A 17,065-nucleotide genomic window follows, 5' to 3' on the forward strand; every position below is an offset into this window, starting at 1 on the left:
CTGTAGCAGTGAGTGAGTCACAGCTCCGAAGAGTCTGCCTCTGGGACAGACGGAAGGTATAAGCGGACAGTCGGAGCACTTCTCAGGTCAGAGTTCACAGTGCATTCATGGTTTAAGTGAAACCCATCTCCCAGAATGCTGATGCAAGCACGTCTGTCTAATATGGACACAATCCGCAATCTCGTATTTGAGTGATTTTAATCTGAAAAGGGCAGCAATCCAATATCAGCGGCAGCTCGCTGCAAGAGACGAGTGAGCCGAGTTATGGCGTTTCTAGGCGTGTAAGATGTGTGGCAAATAGGAAACCACTTGGTGTGATCATGCAGTGGCAGATTGTCGGCAGAACAGATGTCGTTTTCTTGCTGTCTGACTTGTTCACCTACACGGGCTGGTGCTGCTTCTCGCAGGAAAACACAATCAATAACACTTTTGCGTCTCACTTGTGGATGGAGTTATTATATAGATATTTCTGGGTTTGACACTGCGAGAAAGAAGGATATTACAGGAACACAGAGGCCTTAGGAGAGTCTGTGGCTGATATCAAAGGAACACTTGCTAAATGGCCAACAAAACACAGAGGTCGGCGATGATTCTACCCATGTTGGATTACAAAATGAAAAAATCTAAATTGTTGAAAATCACTCTGTGGATGGCCACAGGCCAATATGCAAAATGCAACACAAGACTAAGATTGATCATAAATACCATGCGAGAATTGATATTCATAAGGCTTTTTCCACAACATCTCATAAGGTCTTTTTCAACTTTACTGGACTGCTACATGTACACACAAAGCTCAAACAGATTCTCCGAGACATGGACCATAGCTGTCGTCTAATTGATCATTAAGTCCTGTGATGCACCATGCTCCTTCAAGCTGCTCTCGAGAGGAGAAAGGAGTAGATATCATAGAGCAGGCGGCAGCAGCAGCAGGAAAATGGCATTAATAGACAAATGAAATAGAGGCAGGGGACGGTGTATGCAGTCTGTATTTTGTTGGAGCTCTGGGAGGTCTGCTAATAATGATAAAGAGCCGGTGCTGCTCCATTTGTGGTACAGGGAGGGAACATGCATATGGACACCATCATAACTCAGCCCTTTCATTCATTCACATGAGAAATCAACCCTGTCATCAGGATCCAGAAATGATCCGACAACATGGAGTAATGGGACAGAAAGCCACACACACACACACACACTCGCATGGATACACATGCACTTATGTACAATATGCATACACATGCATGAACAGACCTACATAAAAGCCACACAGATGCACACAGTCTGGAATGCATTATTATAATCCTGATAGATGAATAGACATTCCACCACCTCTGCCTGCCCTGGTTACTACATCATTACTTGTCTCCCCTTTTCATCCCATCTCTCTCTTTGGATTTTAGGACAGCACTACCAAACTAACCCTCCCCTGCGGCTCTTCTGAACCAGATTTTGCCCTTCAGATTGCACGCTGGAAACGCACAGACCATTGACAAATTAAAGGAAAACCCTGAATGAAGCAAAACAAATGCAGGTGCTTCCATACAGTGCACAAGGGGCAATGCGTGGATTGTTGGTGTATGAAAATGATAGGAATCATGTGGTCTTCCAGCCAAAAGATGGTGGCTGCTAAGTTAACGCTCCCGGACGGTGAACTGGGTTCTCAGTTGTCTCTTGTGCTCATACACTGCAGCTGGCACCATCCACAAAACTTGTCGGTTAACGGTTAATAATCAGTTAACGAGGGTCAGTTATTGGTTAAGAACATTTTTCAAAATGAGCATCCCTAGTTCAACAGCACTCTTCATAATTATCAAAAAAAACAAATGAGGGAATATCATTTGGAGGAATGTTTTTCCATCCCTCTAGTAGGGTTCACAAAATTTGTAGAATTAAGTTAAGCTGCAATAAACCTTGCAGCACGTGGTGGCCTAACTCATTAGTAAGACACGTCTTTATTTTGAATTGAGGTTGCAGACTGCAACCAACTGAAGCCTCTCCTGTGTGCTGAGCGTGTAGAAGAACTACGATGGCCGACGCGAAAACGCAAATGGCCGTCTCTAGAGCCAGCTGTTGTAAGAGTAGCGTAGCTCATTTGGAGCAGAGCCAGTGCGTAGAGTGTGTGTACATGGGAAGTGAGTAGGGATGCTAATTTTGAATTTCTTTTTTAACCGATAATCGACCCTCGTTAACCGATTATTAACTGTTAACCGACAAGATTTGTGCGTCGCATGCAACGGTGCACCAGCTGCTGTGTATGAGCACAACAGACAACTGAGTCTCCAGTTCACCGTCAGGGAGAGTTAGCAGCCACGGTGCTGTGTGTATTGTCGAGGACACATGCAGCCACTTTCACATTAAGACTCCACCGCTATATTTAGTTTAGCTGCGAGGTTGTCAGCTGTGTGTCTGCCCGGCGTAACGTTACTCTGTCTGCCTGGCGTAACGTTACTCTGTCTGCCCGGTGTAACGTTAGCGAGTGTCCGACAGATCGTGTCTGTTTGGTTTGTGCTATGTTCAGCTGGAGTGTTGCTGGTGGCTTCGTGCTCACCGTTGTCACACACATACGGTCCGGCAGCGCGGCGTAACGTTAGCGAGTGTCTGATAGGCCGTGTGTGAGTGTGAGGTTGTTGGTGGCGTTCTAGCTGTGAACGTAGCTGTAGCAGTGTGTGGACAGTTTATAAGACCCGAGCCAACTTCCTGTATCTGCAACGCTGACTCAGACTCTCTTAAGGTGGGCTCCTTAAAGTGACAAGCCTCTCCTCTGAGTTTTGCTCAGCTTTTTGATTAATTTTTAATATTTCCTTTAACCGTTTAACCGATAGCATTAATCCGTTAAAATTCTTAATTTTAATTAGATTCAATTCGATTTCTTTTTACATAGCGTCAAATCGTAACAGAAGTTATCTTGAGACGCTTTGCATATAGAGCAGGTCTAGACCGTACTCTATGACTTAGAGGCCCAACAAGAGATCCCCCATGAGCATGCATTGTTATGCGACTAATGTCGGTTAATATTAATGTCAGTTAATGGTTACACGGTTAATTATTAACATCCCTGGCTCCAATAACATGAGAATAAACAGTCAGCGGCCTGGTTATGACAAGCTCATTGGAGGTTCAAAAATAAACTGAAAACAGTCAACCAGCGAGCTAGCCCATTGGCCAGACTTGGCTAATAATAGACCGTGAGCTAAGTCGCGGCACACTCGTTGACAGCCTAGAGAAGGCGAGGCAAGAGAGGAAAGTCTCTAATCAAGTTACTTTGAGTTTGACCGCCAATAGAGTAGTCATCACTTTGTCTGAGGAGAAACAGAAAGGCTGTGAAAAGCCAAGAGATCAGAGGAAAAGTAGGGTAGGCGAGGACTGTGATTCAGAGGGCACGAGGTTCCTCTCAGCATAATATGATTCATGCTTCTAACAGCCGTCTTCAGGAGCTGATTAGGATTCGCTATCACAAAGACAAGGACATTTTATCCTTGGCCATTAAAACCATTAACACATATATTATTAACCCAGTGCATTGGTCATTATGTTTAATTGGTTATTGTTCATTTATTCATTCTTTTTAATTCTTCCTCTATTACAATACACACATCTCCGTACACACACATCCACACACACAGTTGTTCTCATATATTCAGTGGGTGGATACTCAGGCCATAACAATAATGTTATGATTCTGGGATACACTAAGTGCAGTAATGACACATTATTATGTGTAGTGATTTATTATTGTGTGGTTGCTTTAAAAAGCTCAACTCCCCCTTAGATTAATAAATCACCAAGTTGGTTGTAATTTGAGTGCGAAGACGTGAATGAGCTGATGAAATTCAAGGGTTTCGAGTCGCTTCTCATTTTCAAGAAGATCGAGTAATTTGTTAGATTCTCATTATGTGATCTTTCACAAAATGATGATGCTTGATGTAGATTGACATAATAGGGAAATAATTGTATCCCCACACTCTTGCATTGATATACAATAGTATGAGTAGTAGTAGTAGTGAGGAAACTAGATGCAATGTTTAATTAGGCATTATCGATTTGGACTCAATTTTTTCCTCTCGACTCACGTGCGCTCTCCCCCCTCTTCCCTTGTTTCTCTCACTCCTTTCCTCATTGCTTGTGACCTCGTCACCTCAGAGCAAGTGGCGTGAGGGATGACTTTGGTTCACTTTTGGCGGCGGTTGAAAGATGCAAGGAAAGAGCAAAAGGCCAGCTATCACCGGGGGTTGGGGGTGGTGGGGGGGGTTATGTTCCCCCGGCTGCCTGAATGCAAGTCCTCCTCTTTCACTGCTCCTCCCAGCTTCCTCATTCCCTCCTATTGTGTGCTCTCTGTAGTAGCATCTGGTTAATGGGCCTCTTCAGTGGATAGCCTCCTCCATCTCCTTCCACGCGCACATTTTGCGTGGGCATACAAACGCATGCAGATAGTTTGTATAATATGTGCTCATCTGTAGTTTTGAAATCTTTTTTATTAGATTCCCTCTTTTTGTCTTGGTAGAGAAGTGTGCTGCTGGTTGAATGTGGGAAGGACATTTTGTGAAGGACGTTGAGTAATTTCAAGTGTGTCTGTACAACATTTCATTTTGCATGGGTTTGTACTGTACTGTACTGTACAGCGTGTGTATGCTATTGTAGACATTAAAGACATTGTTTTGGACAGTGTAGCAGTGGATATTACCTATTGGAGCAGCAGTATAAATATTCTCTCTATCTCTCTCTCTCTCTGAAACTCCTTCTAGTCTCCCTAAATTCAAGGTTTTCTTCCACGTGTTTGGTTAACATTGACTTCTTTTGACTGAATCTATATCCTGAAACCGAAGGACAAACGTTAATGAATCCCAGCAGTGATTTCTGTACATGGAATAGAAGAAATGTATTCTGGCTGCAGACTGTCTAATTAGCTGGATGGAGACGTGGGTAGAAGATGGCACAAAGGTTCTTGAAAGCAACGCTGCGTGTGTTCGTGTGTTTGTATCAATGTGTGTCCTCTCTCTTGGACACCGGTTTATGTAAACTCAGACTCCTGGACTCCTGGACCTAAACTCTTTTGCACGGTGTAAGCCACATGCTTAATCTCGGTGAATCAAAGACAAGGCCAGCAGCCTTTTTTTTCAGAGAGCTGGCAGAATTAGCTCGCTAGGAATGCTCAGCGCTGGACACAACATTACAGGGCATTCTGTTTAACCCGCCCCATCCTCCTAACAAATAAGCAGGGATCAAAGGATTAGAGCACCATTATTAAAGCCAGCTGGAGACCCGACGCCAACTAGAGGCATGCTAACATGATGCTATTAATGTTACATGTTCACGTGATGGCATACAAGTCTATGCCAGGCTCGGCTTCTTCGCTGAAAAGTAGTTTTCTTTAAAATGTTTCCAGTTTGTTGTCACAGTATGTTAAGATTTGGGGATATTTGGGACACTGATGTTGAAGTGGACCACTACAAATATCTTAAAGATAGTTGTCAAAAGAGGGAACTTGTTAATCTGCAATATTGCATTAAAGGGATAGTTGGGGAGTTTTGAAGTGGGGTTCTATGAGGTACTTGTCAGTGTATATCCTACAGTAGATGATGGTCGGCACAACCCCACCTTGGAGAAGCAGAATCCTGTCTTCAACACAGAGCAAAGCAATACAGTGCTGTGGACGGGGCCGGCAGCAAACGTATTTTAGCCACCTAAAAGGAAGGCTCTGATGTCCGTTTAAGTGTACGATATATTGTGAATTTTCACCGCTTTATCTTGCCGTCAGGAAGACCTTTCGTTCATCTTTCCGAAAGAGAACTGAACTGAAAGTGAAACTTATCTATGCTCTCTCTAAAGCCAGCAGGCTCAGATGACAAAAACAGTGTAGATATGTTTCGCTTTCAGTTCACAGTCGGAAAATATTCTAAATAAAGCGTACACTTAAACTGATATACATTTTTTTAGGTGAGGCTTTCTTTTAGGTGGCTAAAATACTTTTGTTTCTTGTTGCTGGGGGCGCACCAACCGTCATCTACTGTAAGTAATACACCTACTATGGATAAGTATCTCATACAACCCCACTTCAAAACACCCAAACTATCCTTTTAAGCCTTGTGGTTGTGGTGATACTGCCAAATGTCCGCATCTTGGGAGTGGTTCCCTGACTATGAGAAGACCCCAGATGACACCCGATTTAATGGTTAAAAAATAAGAAAAAAAGCCTCTTTTGGCATTTTGATTGACTCGCCCTGCAGTATTCTTTTACAGCTCAGCCATTACGCCTCCTAAATGACGGATAAGAAGTCGATATCCTACCATGATGTTATCTACTGTCTTTAGCCAGCGTAAACTTTGCTTTTAGCTTCCCATCACCGACACATGGTTTTATGTCCTCATGCCTCGAATGTGCTGTTGAGTCTTTCATTGAAAGGCAACGGAAATGTGTTTTCCAGATAACATTACAGTTGCAATAAAGCTTGGCTTGGGCTGTGATTGAAACAATACTGCGCCTAAGCCACACTGAGCCCACCTGTTTGTTCTTCCGTAATTGGATTCTGCTTCATTCCATTTGCCTTAATGCTGATGCATAATGCAGTGTACTGAGGGGACCAGCCATTACTAGCCAGGGGACAAGGCCTGGAGGAGTAACCCGACCTCGCCCCCCCCCTCCCGTCTCTGGGACATCTTTTCAGAGCCTCTGTCCTTCAAAGCAGCCACTGCTCAGGCTGGATGGATTGATGGTTGAGGCTGCTGGCCTGATGGGAACCAGAATAGCAGGTGTTGATGTAACGGCCTACACGAACAATAAGCTGGCCCTCAGCAGCATGTTAATCCAAAATAAACAGGCACTGGCGCGGACGGTTTGGGCTCCGGGTGGAGGGATCCTCATCAAACACACACACGTATGAAGAGCTGCTACCAAGAAAGGAATGTACAGCCAAAGCTTAATCTTTCCTTTGTAGTCAAGAATGTACAACAACACACCTCAGTCATCACAAAGGCCACATTATTGTCTTATACTGTACTTATAACAAAAATACTTAGCTTCATACTCTTCATATACGTTGCAAATAAGGAAACATAGGAATAATGAATTCCAGTATGTAACATATAAATGGTGAAATCATCTGTTCACTCTTTCACCTTATGTCCATTCTTCTCCTTGTGTAGGAGGTGGATAGCGTGTTATGGCCAAATCCATAAACATCACAACAGCCTCGCTAACTGTCATCATGACAGAGACTCCCACATGCTTTTTTGCCATTTTCATCGTGGCCATACTTCTCTCATGATCAGCTGCCTTTGCTAAGTGGCTGGTGTCGATGGCTGTGACTCAGCCCTGCCCACAGCGATGATGAAGATAAGACATCTGGAGACGTGTGTGCGCTTGGCCATATACAGTATGTGCACACATCGAATATGGGCGCATTAAGTAGTGGTGGAAAAGAGAAGCGGAGTGACATAAATTGTGTGGGTACTGGTATGTAACTCAGTGGGTGAGCGACTGTGGTCAAGGTTCATTAGCGTGTCATCGGCTGCCTCCACACCGAAATAATAAGGCCTTCTCTCTCTCTTCCCTCTACTTTCTTCCCCCTCTGCATCTGCTGAATATGAACTGAGCTGTGAAAAAGCGCGTCTGATCTCAAGTCACCTCTCTTGCACACTGACACATGACTAAGAAACAGCTGATGAAGCGGCAAGATTAAAATGGTAACAGCGAGGTCGAGAGTTATAGAGAGAGAGAGAGAGCTTGATGAGCTGTAGAGAAGGCTTCGCAAAATGAAAGTGATTGAAGCATATGCAGTATGCATTTGATGAAAACCTGGCATCCTGATCTCAGGGTAAATTGGGATAGAGAGCGTGCAAGAAAGGAATAGATTTCCATCTCTTCTGACCCTTTTCCATAGTTATTAGTCAATAATTCTCTTAATGAACATATCCCCCAGCTACAGAGACAGCTCACTGCTTCTTTTTTCAACGTGAAATAGATGCTGGGACATCGATTGCAGCGAAGTGCACAGACATTTTCTAATGTAAAACAGACCGGGGGAGATCAGAGAATTTTAAATATTGTTATTTAAGAGGACGGGGAGCAACATTTCGAGGCAGAAAATCTGTATCTTGTGTGCACACATTCGTCGGTGTGTGTGCTTTAAGATGTGATGAAGGCGAGTCAGTTGAGCTTTGATGAATGGATATGGCCACGCTGACAGACGAGAAGAGAGGGTGACACAGCTGGGAGAGAGGAGGGGTTAGGTAAAGGTTCACTAGAGAGGAGTTGACAGATCCCAAATGGTAGCCTTTGGAAATGCTCGGCTTCATTGCATCAGCTGCGGAATGATCCACAGAAGACATAAAATGATGCCCGAGAGACATCTTCGCGGACAATATGGTCTCTCTGGAGCTGATAGTAGAAATGCAAACTAGTTTACACCGGGATAGAGCAAAATGTTCTCCATTTGATAAGAGGTCCTGACACAAGACAACAGCATATATTTTTAACCTACTGTACTTTCCCCCTGCCATGACGGATGCACACATTACGCACCCTGCTCCATCTGACATGTGTTTGACCCCTATCCTCGTCTACAGGAGACAGCACCTGGTGCCTCACCGCCACAACACCATTAGTGGTCAACCACACACACACACACACACGCTCTCTCCACATAGAGAGATATTTTTAGGGGGTTGTGATACAACCACTGTGATAGCTCAGAGATTCACACCCCACGGGTTTGACAGGAAGGGATCCATTTCCTGACAGCAACCGCAAACCATCCGCACATGCAGCACATACATCCTCAGCGTGTGAACTTTGTGTCCCCCTGAACAGCGTTGAGGTTTTTTTAGAAAGGAAAATACATAAATGTATACATGAAGTATTGGCACAACATGGCCAGCTTTGAGTGTTTTTAAAGGATGCAAATTCCTTGATCCTTATTAAGCTGCTGCCAGTTGTAGAATTTAAAATGCTACAATTAAACTGTGAGCAAAGCACACCACTTTCCCCCAGAGACATTTCCCAAGCACATCTGTAAATACTTTCTGGCTATAATTTCACAAGAACCATGACTAACCCTACAAAATCCACTTAAGAGTTGACATTAACCATCTGAAAGTTGATGTTTTTTTCTGAATAAACAACCTCAGTTATAACTGACTCTACGAGGGAACAAAATATATTAAAAATCTGCTCATGCAGACCTTTAATATGAAGGGAAAATACAGTCAGGAACTTGTTAAGTGCACATGTGATACTACATGATGTATTATATTAACACCCTCTTTACCTTTCTTTCAGCCTCCACCATTGCTGAGAACGGGAAGAAAACATGCCTGAAGCTCAAAGTTTTCGTCCGACCATCAAGTAAGTGTTTGCATTCAACACAAGGCTTTGTAATAGAGCTTGTTGAAGTACACATTTGGATTGGAAATCAAAACAGTTTATGTCTACTGCTCTGGTTACCTCACTTCCTCCTCACTGTCCAACATACTCCTTTCATTTATCACAAAAAACTGCTTTACTTGTTAAGAAAAATTGTTTTTTTGAAAACATGAAAAGGTTGATCGATGACCACATCAAATGAAATCCAGGTCACTCCATACTTCATCTGAATGTTGCCATGAGCTTTGTTGCTTGGGATGTTTAATTTCAGGGCTGAGAAGGGGGGGGGGGCTTCAAATGTCACTAACCTATTTGGCATAAACCTCTAATGATCTCTCATTCTCCCTATTTTCTGTTATAGACAGCTGTGTGAAAACTATAGGCGTACATGACCGCGTTTTTGATGTAAACGACAAAGTAGACAATACATTAGAACCACGAGGTTAGTATGGCTTCCTGCTTTTTTGATTCTCTTCAGTATGACCTCCATACATCTGTACATGTGTCTCCTGTTCTGTGCCTGTTTCCCTTTTGATGCTGTTTGTCTGGAAGCTGATCTGTCCTTCCACATCCCTGCCTGATGCTTCTCTTCAACTGATTCCTCTCCAGATGTTGTGTCTGTTGCCTGCATATAATAGTGATGGACTATATTGCATGTTGATATATATGCAGTGCATAAACAGTGTATATAACTGATTACTAGGGATGTACCGATACTGATACTGGATCGGATAACGGGCCGATACTGATTCAAATAGCTGGATCGGATATCGGTGACAATGGGGCCGATCTATTAAATTTTTTTTTATGTTTATATACTATATACATTATATACGGTCATTTTAATTCATTAACTTTTGACCAATTTGTTGCTGCATTAAAAAGGTTTACACTTGAATTGTAATTCCCGTTAAGTTTGAAGATTTCTTTACCAAGTTGCTGGTGTACGATTTATTATTTTAATAATAAGTAACAGTTCAGTAAATATACTGTATATCTATCTATTTATTGGTCACATTTTGTTTTACAAAGTTAGGAAAACAATGTTTAAGTCCAGCCTGATGTTGCCTTACACATACTGTAAAAGAATGACCCCAGTCACTTCCACACAGTGAGGCATACAGCTTATCAATGAATCACTAGTATCGGATCGGTCCTCGGGATCGGCCGATACCCAAAGCCCAAGAAAGTCGGATCGGTGCATCCCTACTAATTCCATATATATCACATTCATGAATGTGTCAGTTTACAGTACATGTGATGTTCTCATACAGTAGATGTGCATGTTTTCAAACCTTTCTCACTTCCAGCTGCATGCTATGCTCCATAACATCCGTCTTGATTTCCTACTAAAATCATTCTGCCCCAATTCATCAGTCTTGAGTGCTTTAAATTATCTGACCAGTGTTAAAAAACAATTATTAAATGATATGTATATATATATATACACATACGTTTACATGGCAACAATACATTTGGCAATTGTTAATGTTCTGTTTCACTCCTCACTGAGTTGCTGTTTGGCTCTGTAGTGCAGCATTGATTATTCTCTGTGTTCGGAACACACAGCGTTTTTATGTCTTCATACGTGAGTCTAACCCAGTCACTGAACTGAAACACTCCGCATCACCCACATGCTGATGTCTCATTCCCAGCAACAGCTCACCCTGAGATCTGAAACAACACAAAGTCAGCCCCACTGGGGTTATATATATATATATATATATATATGTATATATACTGTATATATAACAACCTGTCAAATATAGGACATTTTAAAAAGATATTTATGGATATTATTCATTTGGAAATGAGCTCTATTGCATTCTGAAATTGTTCACTGTGAAGATCAGAGTTTATGAGTGCCATCTGAATGGGACACACACAAACAAACACATACACAAGGCCAGATCGTAGGACATTTGCGATGCCCATCTGCCTCTCCTCCTGCCTGGTTTTCTGCCTGCGTCTTTGATGGCTGCCTCTCACCTTGCATGCCCCCTTTGGCTCACTCCCCTATTACGCTCTCCAAAGGAGGGAAATTAAAACATTCATCCGTCATCTATTGTTGCCATGTCCCTCCACGCCCTAGCACACACACACACAAACACACAAACACACACTTATAGTTATGTAACTGCCCAGTCCTCTGTCCTTTGCTGTGCATGATTCAGCTACTTCCCCGTAGAGCTGAGGGCACATGGCTGCTCACAGATTCAAAGCGTGACATAGCAACCCCAAGTTCATATGGCAACTCAGACTTCACCATTACAACTTAATGAACTTAAAGCAGCAGTGGGTAGAAACGGAGCAAATAGGATTAAAAAGAGTTACTTTTATAAAACGGTCACTATATCCTGACAGTAGTGCATGAGACAGGTAATCTGAAAAAATCATGTTCCTCCGGTGTCCTCCGGTGTCCGCCAGTGCTCCTAACAGCATCTGCAAGATTTCACAGACCGGAGGAAAACAACCAGTCAGAGCTGATCTGGAGTCTATGAGAGCTGGCTGTCAATCACTCGCAAACTGCGACCAAACCGTCAAACTAGGCAGCGCTGATCAAATATGAATCAATATTCTGTTACTGTAATGCCTATTTCTCTCCTCAGATGTTCTCAGAATCATCTTGTAGTGTACTGTTTAGCTGTAAAATGAGAAAGTTTGGGACCCGGCAGCCATGTTGAGATCTTTTGCGAAAATACCAAGCTCCGCTCACATGGCCGGAGCACAGCCAATAGGAACGCTCTGTCTCTGAAATGACCTGTGATTGGTCAAAGTCTTCCGTCACGAGCTAGATTGTTTAAAGCCTGTTAACAGAGCCATGAGGAGGAGCAGAAGTCTACTTATCTTTCAGAACACTTGAACTACAATATGCTGAAAGATTATTATGGATTCTTTGCCCAATGATGCCAAAAACATTCTGCCTACTGAAGCTTTAATGAACTTAATGAACATGAGCCCAGACATCAGTAATGCACCGTTTGTCTCCACTATTGCTATTCATTTTGAAATATAGCTTACAGCTTTGTACAACACAATATAACCTTGAACAGATAATACATTCATTGCATCATGTTGTCTTTTGTCTGTGATGCTCTGTTGCAAAAGTGCAGGATGTACCATAAATAATAATCCCTTGTTTCTTTTTCTCATCCTCTAGACGATACCAGCCATGAACCGGCTGAGCCTTCCCGAAGTGACGAAACGAATGCTGCGCCACATCTGCAGAAAACAAGTCCGCTCCTGGCTTTGTTGCTGGTCTGCCTATCAGCACTCTTCACTTTATAGCGCCTCCCTCTGTCCCGGAGGGCATTTACACCTAGCGTGGCCTGAATCTGCCCGAGGCTGCAGGGAAGGGGGCGGGATTTGGGTGGAGTGCGTTTGCTTGATTGGGCATCAGAGCAGGCTTCTCAAGGAACCCTCTATTTTTTTCAGAAATATATTTAAGTGGTCTTTCTCCGTCTGTGAGTGAAACAAGTTGATGTTGGAAGTGGGAGAGACAATTCCCCCTCTTAAACTTTCAACTAAGATGCCAAATCCCGTTTTTTGACACTTAGTGATTCTTATTTTCCCGTGACTTTTGACATCCCTTTACATCATGTTTATGTCATTGCAGCACTGATGTTTACCCCCCCCCCACACACACACACACACACACACACACACATACAGCACATGCTTAGAGAGTCAAATACAAAACACTACACTACGCGAACAGTCGATAGCAGTAGGGATTTAGTAGGGTTTTTATACAGTAGCAGCAGTGCACAGTAGGAAAGTGAAGATTTTAGCTCTTAGAAAGAACTGTACATACACAAATATATAGTTGTCCCGAGACCTCTCAAGAAGCCTTTCGGAAAATATTTTGATCAAGTTCTGCTGGGTCATGAGAAGCAGATTTTAGCGCCTCCATTTTACTGGGAAGTGAAGTAAAAAGCAGAAACATGAAGATGTAGGAAAAGCAGAGTAATGGTTTTAAGTAGAGGTCAGACTGTAAACCACAGCACTGAGAAACATGGCATGCACCTTAGCCCGCTGATCTTCAGACTGTCCTGGTTTAAAGATAGCGCCCAATTTTCTCCTGAATACAAAGTGTATAGGTGGATAAGCTGCTTAGAGCTTGAGGGAGCGAGTGTAAAACCTACGGAGGCACCCTTGTCCTGTCCTCCTTTGTGAAGAGCACACCGGTGGGCTCAATAAAACACCTCTCAAACACATCTGGTTCACAAAATGACTCACAAAAACAGCTAAATTGAAACTTTCTCACCAGACACTTTGTAGACTGCTATTAAGATCGGGGATCGATATCTTTTGAAAGTTGATCACACAATTTCACGGCAACAGTCACAGTCATTTTATGCAATGTTTACTGAGCAGGGCTGCAATTGTTCTCTCTGTTCCATTTGAGTAGTAGTCGATTTTAACACTCCCATAAACATTTGCATCCACAGCTTCTTTTCTCTGATATTGATTGTTAAAGTGATTGTTTCAAAAATGATTCACAGCAAAATACTATTAAGTTATTTTACTTTGCCAATTGTGTCTCCAAACATTGTCTTTGACGATGGGGACACTGTAAACTGTGTCTTTTTGTACTGTCTGAAATCCACTTAAATTAGGACAATAACAGATGTCACGTGAAAGTGTTTGAAAAGACACTTCAGTTCACAGCACCCTACTTTTCCTCACATCTATATGTCACTTAATCCACAGCTGTGACTCACAGCTCATCAAATATTAGTTAGCTGGTTATCACATTCAGTTTATTGCAGCAGTGAGTGCAGCAGTTACAGCACTGATGTATAGCTCCAATTAGTTGAAAACACATAGTGTGAATAGAGAATCTATCCATTTAATTCAAGGCAATGCACAGCTCTATTTAGTCTGCCCAGGTTTATGTTAGCACTTAAATGAAAATGAATTCACTGTGTTCTAATGATATCCAGCGTCCTTCAGCTCCCACTGATGCACATGGTGAGCTAGCATAATGAAAGCTATTATGTCTCTTTTCAAACCAAAGGGACTTGTTTCTTTAGCTTTCAAAGAAAAATAAGAACGAGAAATTAACTCCTTCCTTTTAGAGCCAGGTTTTTGAATGAGAAATGAGGGCACCAACTGGTTTGGAAAAGACATACAGAAAGAGAGAAATAGAGCAAGAAAAGGAGCACAGGAGCAATTGCATGTCCACCTTCAGCTCCTAGTGTTACAGGTTAAAGTGACTCTTTAATGAGGTTCAAAATGACAGGCATGTGGACCCCATGTTGTGGCAAGGGAAGTTATTCCTGGTATTAAAAATAGATGGTGGAAGGCTTGGGGGGTCTCGGGAGGAGGGGGGTGTAGATTTCCACCGTGGGGGGTTTTAAAGCACCAATGACCTTGCAGTTTGAGAGAATTTGTTAGTGAAGGAGACAGAGAAAATGAAAACGAGGGACGCACACAGGGAGCGACAGAAAGACATGGGAGGTAGGTAGTCGAAGGTAGTGTGACTAGAGTGCCTAACAAAACAAAACAGCTCAAAATCCATGCAACACTACTGAAAAACCACCTGATCCAATGACAAACCTGTTGTTCACTATCATTCTGTCTCAAAAGGCATGCACTGTTTTGTTTTTGCTTTCTTATATTTCTGTTTTTTTTTTTCTTCCCCAGAAAGACTGCCTTTTTGCCATTTGTTTTTTGCGCAACAGTAACAATGCTATTACAGCGGAATAGCAGCTCAGCTATGGGAGGGGTAATAGGACACGAGGCCATTTAATGAGGTACTAATTTCAGGAGAACACCACAAGAAATGAGCACCGCATACGATTCAAAACGGAACGCCTGTCAGCAGATTAACATTAGACTTTTATCAGAAACCAGCTTCAATTGTACTCTCTTATAATTACCAATACTACTCTTTGTCATTATTGCTATTATTACCATGGTTTATTCTGTACACACCTTAACCTGGGAAATGAGGATCAACTTATAAACTGGATACTGTGTATCCTGAGGTAGTCAACCATAAAACAAGTAGTGTTAGGTTAGTATCTGTTTTGTACCTTTCTGGAGGACAAAAGAAAAAAAATGAGATCATTGTTAAAACTGTATAATTATTATTATTGTTATGATGATGATGATTATGACTATTATTATTATTAGGAAAACTTCTTGATGTAAATAGTGTTTGATATTAAAGTATTAATTTGGTTCTTATGTCTTTTCTAAAAAATGAATACGGTATTATCTCTGGGTTTTCCGGAGTATGTACTGTCCTCAAACAATGCATTGTGTGCTTTGATCCTCAATGCCTAATGAAACGTTGAGCTAATATGAAGGGGAAACCTGAGGGAGCTGTACACCAGTGTACAGAAGGCTGAACATTAGCCAAACCAGTGGCTCACCTGTTACATGTTTCAAACCAGTCACCAACCTTCACATCTCATCATAAGGATCCTGCCTTGGAAAGAAACACTTTGGACTTAATGGACGGCTTATTTGTACTTTTTTGCCTTCAGTGTTTGAAAGCATGTTGGGTCAGCTCAAAGATCTGCCATGAGCGGACTGTTTGCTTTTTAATGGAAGGATCTCGCCAGTTTCATTATGTGGCATGCGCATGAACTTGATGACATGTTAAAAAAAATCAAAAAAAAAAAAAAAATCAAAAAGGTTTTAAAAAGAAAGTTTTCTTTTTGCTCTTATTTTCTTTTTCTTTAAGACGTGTTAGATTTTCAGATCACGTTCATGTTGTGTGTTTTTGCATCCCCATTCGAGTGATGTCATTAAAGCTGTGTAGTGACAGATGACAAATGTACATAACACCAACCATTGTTGTGAAGTTACAGTGGGGGGGTCGGTCATTTTGTAGTTCAAAAGCAACTTTTTTCTTTTCTCCTAAGAATGACTCTTTCTGTACCCATCTATTGAATTCATCCCATGTAGTTGCAGTCCGTCTCTTCTGACTATTCATCCTCTTTATGCTCTCCCGAGAGGAGGCGTTTTGGGGAGTGTATACATCAGTGTGTGGACGTTTTTCAGTGTGAAAAAAAATGTGTGAGACCTTTTAGTTTGTGTGTGTGCGTGTCTCATTTGCTGTTGCCGCAGTGAATGGGAAGCGGCAACCCTCTTTGGCAACGAAGAGTGTTTCCCATGCCTTAGCCCTCCAGCCTCTGCCCTGGCAGCCCCGTCTGTGTACAAGACGCTTTCTGCCATTGTGCTTTTACACGGAACGGCTGCTGGCGTCGAAGAGACTACAACAGGGCCCTTCACTTTCTCTCCCTTTTTAACAACCCTGAACCACTTCTCCCTACGGTAGACGTTGGTCCTGGGCACAGTTCAAGGATTAGTGCACCCCCTCCACCAAATCCTGAACTGGATTGTTAGCAGGGTAAAGCCTATCATCGATCCAGGTTCTGTGCGTACAGGGCAAAGCCTCTCTTCTCGTCAGCTCCCCTCTTGCCGACGGAGCCACTTGTTCATTTCGTGCGCCTGTCCTGTCCCATTCTTCTTGTGCTTGTATAACCTCCACCACACCACCCGCTGTTCTTCTTCCCTCACCTTTGAACCCCACTCCCACTTTGCCATCAGTGGGGGATATTTCCAACCTGCTCTTTTACAGTATATAAACAACAACAAAAAATTTGACAAAAAATGATCTGTATTTGTATATACACGTGTCTGAGCAACTATGAGTAATACAATAAAACAGAAATACATTGCTTTGAT

The 17,065-nt window shown here is 42.4% G+C and overlaps 1 protein-coding gene across 2 annotated transcripts in view; it reads left to right on the top strand.

The window, feature by feature from the left end:
* The window catches only part of efna5b (ephrin-A5b), a 113,425-nt gene extending 96,360 nt beyond the window's left edge, over nt 1–17,065 (top strand). Inside the window, exons 3-5 of one of the 2 annotated variants that reach the window (XM_037777259.1) lie at nt 9,278–9,343; nt 9,723–9,803; nt 12,522–17,065. In XM_037777259.1, the coding sequence (XP_037633187.1) occupies nt 9,278–9,343; nt 9,723–9,803; nt 12,522–12,649 (275 nt within the window). In that variant the 3' untranslated portion in view covers nt 12,650–17,065. The remainder of the gene's footprint in view (nt 1–9,277; nt 9,344–9,722; nt 9,804–12,521) is intronic. The other variant, XM_037777260.1, reaches the window with a different exon arrangement.

This window comes from Sebastes umbrosus, chromosome 8 (assembly GCF_015220745.1).
Source record: "Sebastes umbrosus isolate fSebUmb1 chromosome 8, fSebUmb1.pri, whole genome shotgun sequence".
Taxonomy (NCBI): domain Eukaryota; kingdom Metazoa; phylum Chordata; class Actinopteri; order Perciformes; family Sebastidae; genus Sebastes; species Sebastes umbrosus.